Genomic DNA, 11,367 nt, shown 5'->3' on the forward strand with positions numbered 1-11,367 from the left:
TGTGGTGAAGGCCTGAACTAATTTAGAAATTTATGTCATTTTGATTTTTATCAAATGTTCGATTTTTTTTTTTTACTGTATGTTTAGTGTAGTGAGTATTTGGTGAGCTTAAAAGTCTTTTGATCTGATATCAGGTTTTGAATACAAAAGAGATTGCATTTGTAAAAACTGTTGATTATTATGTTTACCTTCTACAGCTTTCCATGAAGTGTCCGTTTATCCAAAGAAGGAGTTGCCATTCTTCATTGTGTTCACAGCAGGACTCTGTTCCTTCACAGCTCTGCTGGCACTTCTTACTCATCAGTACCCTGAGCCCATGGGGGCATTGGCCAAAACGGTGTGTTCATTTGGAATATTTATTTATATGATAGTTTTCCTCTAGGTACTTTAGTCTCATGATTTATCTCTTTCATCAGTAAAGTTTCCACTTCCACAGGATTGCAGCTCAATAGGTTACCTTTGAGTGACAGATATTGGTGTAAAATTGAGGTCTTTTTTTCACAAGATGCAGCATTATTTTTTAAAAACTCAGGAAAGTTACAGTGAAAAGATTTTAGAATATGCTATGAATGTATGGAGAGGCAAGAAAGCTGCTAGAGGCATTTCAGAACATCAGCAAAAGCAGAGACCATGTGTAGCAACAATGCACTGTGACAGATGCATTGTTAGATGAGTAAGTATGTTATTGATAGGCGAGTAATTATTTTATTGATTGTTGATTTTTAAGATTAAGAGAGGTAATATCTAGTAGCATTAAAAGACATCAAGAAGGTAATGTTGATGAAAATACTAGAGGGCCTATCCTGTAATATGCATAGTAAGATAATTCCAAGCTGGTGTGAAAGAATGGGTAAAACATGGTACTGAGATCCTTCGAAAACCAGAGATGCTGTTGGAGACATTAGGGATATAGCATAAATGTCAGGGGGTTTACTTCTATTCACTCTACTACCAGCAGATGTAGGGAACATTTTGAGAATACCCTTCGACTACCAAGGTAAGCAGCTGGGCAGCTTCCTTCATGGTGTATCAGATCAACAAGGCTTCACGACATATATCAGTCTCAGACAGTTCACTGTGGCAGCATCAAAGAACTTCATTGTCCAATATTTTAACAAGAAAGTCTTTCCTCAAGAAATTCAGTCTCATACTTAATGTAAGAGTAGAAAACAGACCCAGAAACAGGCTTTTATTATATTTAAGGATTAGTTTTCACTCACTGAATGCATGTTAGACTGGAGATATGTGAAATTGGTGGGAGGAAAACAACATGGCAATCATAGGACTTGATATTGAGCTCATATTTATTTTTTTGTATGACATTATGAAGGAATGAGCCTAGAAGATGGTGAAGAATGTTCTGGACATATGAAGAAGAAAGATTATTGTCTTCTAAAATCTGGTTATTGCTTAGAATATGTAAAACTAATCATATCTCAAAGATCAATTTAATTCACAGTTGGACTTATAGGACTGAGGTCTCAGGACTTTTGGGATGGCACATGCTGTAATCTGTGGACAGAATATATTAAACAACTCATACATATGCTTGCACTTCTGCATACCATTAGAGCTTGGTTTTTACATTTCTTTTTTATGTTGAACACCTTTAACTTTGAGTGAAAGTAGAGGTATCCTGTTAGAGGAAGCATTTTCATTATCTGTGTTTATAATATACAAATGAATGTCTCTGGAGTGTAATCCATTTATTATACTTGATCGTCGCTTCCTTGCTAGCGAGGTAGTGCCAGGAAACAGATACAGAATGACCCATCCTCTTCATATACACTGTACACATATATATACATAAATGCCCATACACGTACATATGGACTGAACCAGGGCATGTGAAACATCTTGGATAAACCATGGAAAGGTCTGTGGGGCCTGGATGTGGATAGGGAGAAGAATGGCCCATCCACTCATATACACACACATACATAAATGCCCATACATGCACAAATACATATCTACATATACACTTAAACATACATATACCTACACATACAGACATATACATATATACACATGTACATATTCATACTTGCTAGCCTTCATCCATTCCTGGTGCTACCCCACCCCACAGGAAACAGCATCACTACCCCCTGCTTCAGCGAGGTAGTGCCAGGAAAAGACAAAAAAAGAGCACATTTGTTCTCACTCAGTCTCTAGCTGTCATGTGTGATGCACCAAAACCACAGCTCCCTATCCACATCCAGGCCCCATAGGCCTTTCCATGGTTTACCCCAGATGTTTCACATGCTCTGATTCAGACCATTGACATCATGTCGACCCCGGTATACCACATCATTCCAATTCACTCTATTCCTTGCATGCCTCTCACCCTCCTGTATATTCAAACCTCAGTTGTTCAAAATCTTTTTCACTCCATCCTTCCACCTCCAATTTGGTCTCTTCTTAATCCCTCCACCTCTGACACTTATATCCTCTTTGTCAATCTTTCCTCACTCATTCTCTCCATATGTACAAACCATTTCAACACACCCTCTTCTCTCTTACCCTTTCATTACTTACTCGATCAAACCACCTCACACCACATATTGTCCTCAGACATTTCATCCAACACATCCACCCTCCGCCATACAATCCTATCTGTAGCCTATGCCTCACAACCATATTATATTATTGGAACTACTTTTCCTTCATACATACCCATTTATGCTTTCTGAGATAACGTTCTCCCCTTCCACTTATTCTTCATTGCTCCCAGAATGTTCACCCCTCCCCAACCTGTGACTCACTTCTGCTTCCATGGGTCCATTCACTGCTAGTCCACTCCCATATATCTATAACACTTCACTTCCTCCAATTTTTCTCCATTCAAACTTACATCCCAATTTACTTGTCCCTCATCCTTGCTCTTATTCACTTTTATTCTCAACTATCTGCTTTCACACACTTTTCCAAACTCAGTCACCAACTTCTGCAGTTTCTCACTCGAATCAGCCTCCAGAGCTCTATCATCAGCAAACAACTGACTCACTTCCCAAGCTCTCTCATCCCCAACAGAATGCATACCCACTCCTCTTTCCAAAACTCTTGCATTTACCTCCCTAACCACCCCATCCTTAAACAAATTAAACAACCATGGGGATATCACACACCCCTACCAAAGATTGATCTTCACAGGGAACCAATCACTCTTCTCTTCCAAGTAGTACACATGCCTTACATCCTTGGTAAAACTTTTCACTGCTTCTAGCAGTTTACCTCCCACACCATATATATGTGTAGCATTAATAGGATGGCCTTGATTAGGGCCTCAGCTGCCTGTGCCATCTCAGCTAAAAAGAAAAAAAAAAGAAAATAATAAAAGGGTAAGAGAGAGATGTGGTAATGAAAAGAGTGTGGTTGAGAGCAGAAGAGTGTGTGCTGAAATGGTTTGAACATATGGAGAGAATGAGTGTGGAAAGGTTGACAGAGAGGATATATGTGTCAGAAGTGGAGGGAAAAAAGAAAAAGGGGAGACCAAACTGGAGATGGAAGGATGGAGTGAAAAAGATTGTCAGCCTTTGGGGCTTGAACATGTAGGAAGGTGAAAAGGATGCATGGGATATAGTGAATTAGAATGATGTGGTATACCGGGGTCGATGTGCTGTTAGTGAACTCAATAAGAGCATGTGCAGTGGCTGGGGAAACCACCAAAAGGGCTGTGGGACCTGGTTGTGGATAGGGAAGTGGTGTTGGTGCATTGCACGTTAAAGCTGGAGATTGAATATAAGCAAATGTGGCTTTTCTTCGTCTGTCCCAGGACCACCTTGCAAACGCTAGAAACATTGATCAGATATGAATCATTTTTTTTTTTTTATAGTTGAATGCTGTTTCCTGGGTTAGCGAGGTAGCATCAGGGAAAGGCCACTTCTCCTCAAATCCATTGTGCATAGCCCAAGGGATCTTTCTTTAGGTGCTATTGCAGCTTTAAGGATACGTTACACTTTGTTGCACAGAATGGAGGAACTCCTTTATAGTGAGAAGTTCTTCGACAAGATTATATTCCGCTGTTATAGCTTCATTGAAGGTGACCTTTTACTTGTGATATAACCATCCTATATATAACCACATCCTACCATCCCTGCTGCGTTTCTGTTTTAAACCTGAATCTCATAGGTAGTAATTGCAGTGTTAGACCTATATAGTGGTGTCACATAGCTAAGTTTCATAATACTTGGTAAGGTTGCAAAGTTTTATTTGGTTTGCCCAGAAGTGATCATTGTTATGTCTAAGCAATTCCAACTTTCCATAGAAAGATATCCTGAATCATTGGAAAATGTTTTTAGTTAGTTGGGTTAAAATAGGTCACAGTTGACCAGCTAATGTTAGATTTTAGAATTTTGAAGCAGGACAGTATTTTCCAGTTGTTCGCTGATGATACAGTGCTGATGGCTGATTTGGGTGAGAAACTGCAGAAGTTGGTGACTGAGTTTGGTAAAGTGTGTGAAAGAAGAAAGTTGAGAGTAAATGTGAATAAGAGCAAGGTTATTAGGTTCAGTAGGGTTGAGGGATAAGTCAATTGGGAGGTAAGTTTGAATGGAGAAAAACTGGAGGAAGTGAAGTGTTTTAGATGTCTGGGAGTGGATTTGGCAGCGGATGGATCCGTGGGAGCAGAAATGAGTCAGAGTGGGGGAGGGGGCGAAGGTTCTGGGAGTGTTAAAGAATGTGTGGAAAGTGAGAGCGTTATCTTGGAGAGCAAAAATGGGTTTGTATGAAGGAATAGTGGTTCCAACAATGTTATATGGTTGTGAGGCATGGGCTATAGATAGGGTTGTGCAGAGGAGGGTGGATGTGTTGGAAATGAGATGTTTGAGGACAATATATGGTGTGAGGTGGTTTGATCAAGTAAGTAATGAAAGGGTAAGAGAGATGTGTGGTAATAAAAAGAGTGTGGTTGAGTGAGCAGAAGAGGGTGTTTTGAAATGGTTTGGTCACATGGAGAGAATGAGTGAGGAAAGATTGACAAAGAGGATGTGTGTGTCAGGTGGAAGGAATAAGGAGAAGTGGGAGACCAAATTGGAGGTGGATGGCTGGATTGAAAAAGATTTTGAGCAGTCAGGGCCTGAACATACAGAAGGATGAAAGGCTTGCAAGGAATAGAGTGAATTTGAACGATGTGTTATACTGGGGTCAATGTGTTGTCAGTGGGTTGAACCAGGGCATATGAAGTCTATGAGGTAAACCATGGAAAGTTTTGTGGGGCCTGGATGTGGAAAGAGAGCTGTTGTTTTGGTGCATTACACATGACAGCTAGAGACTGAGTGTGAACGAATGTGGCCTTTGTTGTCTTTTCCTAGCACTACCTCGCATGCACGCAGGGGGAGGGAGTGCCATATCATATGTGGCAGGATGGCGGCAGGAATTGGATCAAGGCAGCATGTATGGATGTGTACCTGTGTATATATGTATATGTCTGTGTTTGTATATGTAAATATACGTTGAAATGTATAGGTATGTATATGTGCGTGTGTGGGCGTTTATGTACATGCATGTGTATGCAGGTGGGTGGGGCCATTGTTTCGTCTGTTTCCTTGCACTACCTGGCTAACACCGGAGACAGCGACAAGATATGATAAATGAATATAAATATAATTTGATCTTAATAGTTTCTTTTGTTTACTGTTACTGTTGGTATATCTACATTATACATTATAAACTACTGATTAGTAATCATATGTGCCATTACTGAAAAACAGTAGTATGGGTAGTCCCATCCGTAATTCATTTTGATTGATGAACTGTAGAGTCCTGAAATGCTTGATCATATTTTCCGTTTATTTCAGCTCCTGAGTTGGTGGTATGTTCCCATCCAGTATGTGTTAGAAAAATTAGAAGCTGTATTGCCCTCAAATCTTCTGCACCACTTGTCACGAATCTGACCATCGTACTTCAGGTACTTATAGGGATTAACAAATTGGTGTGTCTGTAAATAGAAAATAACCAACTTCAGAAGAAAAGGTTTATCCTGTTTGCACGGTAATGGTGTTAGAAATTGAAGCTTGTTATACATTACTGCCTTTGTAACAGGACAACTAAAAATGAAATACCATAGTTGGCTTTTAAGGCAATTTTACCAAGACAGGCACAAGCTGGCCATTCCATTTCTTAGAACTTATCTAATTATTTGTTACTTCAGTTAGCTAACAACTGAAACATTAAAACAAAATGTCATCTTCCCTGGGCATGCCACAGGCTGAGGGCCCCACAATAGTTGGCCATTGTCACTGATTTTGTCATATCAGTTGTTGTTACATAGCCACATCACCTTAGGTATGATACTTCTTTCACTTTACCGTAACTGTATCATATAGACATTCTTTTCTCTCTCCATTTTTACAATACCACACACTCTTAGCTTTTTGTTCTATTCTGTATTATGGGATCAAATGATAAAAGATTAACAGAAGTTTTGTTACAGTGAGTTGAAGTAATATATGGAGTCGTAATGAAATACAATGCCCTCCCTCTGAAAAATACACATAACAAAATTAAGAGTGAACTGTTATGTTCATTGAAAACTTTCCTATTTATTTACTAAATAGCAAATTGTTAAAGGGGATTTACTCTTGCACATTAAGGAAGACAAAAATTGTTTGTTCATAGTTTCTAGTCAGTCTCACTGAAGCTTGTAATTAAGAGCCTTAAGACTTCAGAAGCTCATTCACTGATCCTTTCTACCTCTTCCATAGTCAGACTTCCCCATATCTTATTTCGTTACATCATAACCTTCACAAACATACCCTGTTTGTTTTAAGTGATCATGCAGTTTTCATCTTGATAGATTATCATTTCTGCATCTTTTCATTACTTCCTCCTTCCCACAACTTCATTCTTCACCTCCATTATTATACATACTATTCGCATATGTTACATTGATTTTACATAACTTTCTTTAATTTAGAAATCTTATATACCACATCAAAAGTCACTGTACATCCCTGTACATAAAGCACAATTCCTCTCATTCCTCTATGTCAAGAAACATTGTTTTCTCATCCCTGTACATCAGACAACAAAGTATGTTTAGTAAGATACAGTTCTTATCCCAAGTAATTAACAAACATACTTCTTGTAAGGTTGGCAAGTGAAAAATCTTACAGTACAAAAGACAATATGCTGCAGTCACTTAACAGCATTATACACACCAACATACAATGTCTCACTTTTCTGCAATTGAGAGAAAGGGCTCAGACATTACCAACTGGACACACTGAGAGATCTGTTCTCAATCCTTAACTTTCTTGGGAGAACCTGTGCAGGTATTTTGATGTAGACATCACCTTCCAAGGGAAATATTACTATCTTGCAATAGGATCTGAATGGTGTTCAGAATAATAATTTTCTACTTGCTGCGGTAGGTTTTGCTGGACTTCCTGTCTCTCGTTAGAAGTAAGCTACCCACTGGCCTTCTTCCAATATATACTGTATGCCTGTCCTCTTCTTTACCTCCTCATTGTACACAATTACTCTCGTCCACCCTTTATCATTTTGAATTTGTGAACAAGAGAATGGAGCAGAGCAGTAGACTTGGATCTGACTCCTTTCTTACTCATTTCACTAATCGTTACACTCCTTCTACTGATTTTTCTTGTGTTTGACCTCCTCTAGTTAGTACCTCTCTTAATATTTTATTATTCTCAAAGGCTCAACCTTCTAATACTGATTCCATTAATTTCTAATACAAATCAAGTTGATGTTACCAGACTCTGCCTGCAGATGGTTACACCGCAAATGAGAAATCATCTTCTGCAAGGCACTATCATTGTTGAAGACTTTCTCACTTTAAAGGAGTCTCATTTTCCTGCTTCTGTGTGAAGTGCTGCCTTGAAGTAGCTAGAGCCCCGTAAGAGGGATCTTAGGGTAATGTAATGGTAATATCTCTTGCTATTACTTAGATCCATGGTTCTTCATAACAGGAAGAGCTCATCGTGACACCAGTGTCAAATGCCAGTTTCACACCTCCTGCTTTGATATTATATGGCTGAAGATTTTATTATATACTGCTCTTAGCATGCTACACATGATATTGATACCCAAAAACTCATCATCTGCATTTATTTTTATTAATTTATAATTACCCCAGGATCACTTTCTATAGAAGAGCCCTGGTGTTACCCAGGGCTTTTCTAAAGATTTCTGTAGCCCAAGGCTGCATTCTTATGGTAGCAGGGAAATATTGACTCCTTTGGAGTGAGAAGTTCTTTAACAAGACTGTACTCCTAGTAATACAGCCTAACTAAAGGTGAATTCCACTCATAGTGTAACGTCAAACAGGTAGAGTCCAATATCTTTTGTATCTCTTTATAATCATCCTCATAGTTTTATAACATTTTCAGCATTTTTGAGTTTTTACCCCCTTCACACATACTCCACTTTTTTCTGTACAGCATGAAACGAGTGAATGAAAGATGGAAAAAGAAGCAGAAGCATGTATTGTTTGAATTGGAATTCTCAAGATAAATTTTCAAATTGGAATTGTGAGATATCAAAAAGGAAGAATTAAATAAAAAGGAAGAAAAAGTAGTAATGCATAACTTCCCTTAAGAATAACAAAAGTTGTAAGGTTGAGTACAAGTTAGATGCTGAAAATGTATTGTCATTGCTGGAGTTAACTTCAAATATATATTTTTCAGTGCAGTAGCAGCAGCCAGGAACAGCATTCTTCATCACCAGTGCTTCATTTCTTCGCATCCTGCAAACAAGTTTTATATTTATATTGTGTCAAAATTAGCTACTGTGATTGTTGGTTGTTAAAATATGCTAACTGTCCAGTTGTGAAGATTTTGGACGTATGAGAATCAACCTTAGGTTCCAGTTGCTTATTTTGTCACACTAGTGTTGTGATTCATTGTATAGAGCCATAATTAGTACTTAAATGATGCTTTTACTGATCATTTTTAGTTAAGGAAAAAAAAGACGAGGCTCACACTGGAGGTGTTGATGCCCATTGCACAAAACAATCACAAATATATTTTAGGAATGATAACATCTGACTTCTTTAGAACAGTCTCCCCCCCTCTCTTTCCCCACCAGTACCTCAGTTATAGTAGACCCAAATGACCAGATATCTTGTAAATTCAATCCATTGAATTCTCAGATGAGACCAATTCGTGGTTTATGATTATATTACTAACGAATTATCATAAATTGTTATGATATTCTGGATAATGAAGGTAAGAGATTCCTAAATATGTAGCTACCTAAAGACTGTTGATTTAGGTAAGTAATTTCTTGAATGATTGAATATTTGTATCTTTAGTAATTTGAATTCACTTTATTTTTCTTTATTAAATTGTTTTGTATGCCATGTGCAATTTATTTAGATGTCCCAGACACACTAAGATCAGTGATTAAGTTTCAGTGAAAAGTTTTGTAAGGGATTAATTTCAAAATGAGTGTACAATTCTAGGGTCAATATGCAACTATATTTAGGGTAGCAGGGTAGTGAGTCTACCTGCAGGGAATTAGGCGCCCTTGCCCTTTGCAAGCCTGTGGGGTTGGGGACCCCAGTTCAGCATAATTAACTCCCACAAAATGTGTATGCCTGTTATGCACTTGATCCACCCCATGAAAATAGGACCGGAGTTAATGATAATATATTGATGGAATAGAATAGATATACCGTATACTGTATGCTCTATTTATTTACGTGAAAAGGTGTATATATATACACTTCCATGACAAAAAATGTGCAAATGTTTTGTTGAAGGGATCCTGAGTACAAACAAGATGTTAGTAGTGAAACAGGAATACTGAGGTTACATGTGTGTTTCATCAGTTTTTTTTTCACCATTTCATGTAACGCATTAGACTAATATATGATTAACGTTTCATTAGTTTTGAAAGGCAAAAAGTAACCTCCTCCTGCCAGGCTATGATGTTCTTGTCACAGTACTAATTGGCATTAAATTTTCTCTTTCCAAAATTTATTCAAAGCATATGACCTGAAATTACTTGAGGTTGAAAGTGTATTTTGTGCAATTTTTGTAATATCATCATATTTTGTTATGATATCTCAAATTTTGTATAGTATGATATATTTTAAACATTGCTTTGTTCAGTCTCTGATGACCTACATTTAGGTTTTCTATGTTTCCTTTTTCATAAAATTTTTAAATTTGAGGGTTGAATTGTACTAACATCTTGATTATCTGGGATACATCTAAGCAGATTGTTGGATGTCACAGACATCAGATTTAGATTGTTGGATGTCACAGACATCAGATTTTGGATTGATAACTTTAATTCAGTATCATTATACATGATATGATAGTTTTGATAAATATGTGATATTCAAAATTGATGTGTCTGATAGTCAACTTTCTTGTTTATCAGACCCCGCACAAATGAAGTGTTGGTGTACAATTTCTTTTGACATTTGTGCATATTGTACATTAAACTGACAAATTATTTAATGAATTTAGTTTTGCATTATGTTGTGTTTTATTTACCTTTCAGTAGAAGGTAGTCACTTTTTTCTATAATAGTAGGTGTGCAGTTTTGCAAAAATTAATTGCATTGAGAAGGAAATATTAACTGGCAGTGCTTTTATTTACATGACTGTTTAATTGGATTGTCACCAAAACTGCACAAATATGGGGATTATGTACAAATAGAAATGAGATGTTTGAGGACAATATGTGGTGTGAGGTGGTTTGATCGAGTAAGTAATGAAAGGGGAAGAGAGATGTGTGGTAATGAAAAGAGTGTGGTTGAGATAGCAGAAGAGGGTGTATTGAAATGGTTTGCTCACATATATATATATATATATATATATATATATATATATATATATATATATATATATATATATATATAAGATGTTCTGGAAGGAGGTAAATAAAGTGCGTAAGACAAGGGAGCAAATGGGAACTTCAGTGAAGGGCGCAAATGGGGAGGTGATAACAAGTAGTGGTGATGTGAGGAGATGGAGTGAGTATTTTGAAGGTTTGTTGAATGTGTTTGATGATAGAGTGGCAGATATAGGGTGTTTTGGTCAAGGTGGTGTGCAAAGTGAGAGGGTTAGGGAAAATGAGTTGGTAAACAGAGAAGAGGTAGTAAAAGCTTTGCGGAAGATGTTTGGATGGTATTGCAGTGGAATTTATTAAAAAAAGGGGGGGACTGTATTGTTGACTGGTTGGTAAGGTTATTTAATGTATGTATGACTCATGGTGAGGTGCCTGAGGATTGGCGGAATGCGTGCATAGTGCCATTGTACAAAGGCAAAGGGGATAAGAGTGAGTGCTCAAATTACAGAGGTATAAGTTTGTTGAGTATTCCTGGCAAATTATATGGGAGGGTATTGATTGAGAGGGTGAAGGCATGTACAGAGCATCAGATTGGGGAAGAGCAGTG

At 37.6% G+C, this 11,367-nt stretch overlaps 1 protein-coding gene across 8 annotated transcripts in view; it reads left to right on the forward strand.

The window, feature by feature from the left end:
* Positions 1–10,446, forward strand: part of LOC139767451 (protein ST7 homolog) — a 136,314-nt gene extending 125,868 nt beyond the window's left edge. For all 8 annotated transcript variants that reach the window (XM_071696865.1, XM_071696889.1, XM_071696897.1 and 5 more), the window contains 3 exons: positions 198–337; positions 5,796–5,905; positions 8,646–10,446. In XM_071696865.1, coding sequence (XP_071552966.1) covers positions 198–337; positions 5,796–5,891 — 236 coding nt within the window. In that variant the 3' untranslated portion in view covers positions 5,892–5,905; positions 8,646–10,446. The remainder of the gene's footprint in view (positions 1–197; positions 338–5,795; positions 5,906–8,645) is intronic.
* The last annotated feature ends 921 nt before the right edge of the window (positions 10,447–11,367 follow it).

This window comes from Panulirus ornatus, chromosome 4 (genome assembly GCF_036320965.1).
Source record: "Panulirus ornatus isolate Po-2019 chromosome 4, ASM3632096v1, whole genome shotgun sequence".
NCBI lineage: Eukaryota > Metazoa > Arthropoda > Malacostraca > Decapoda > Palinuridae > Panulirus > Panulirus ornatus.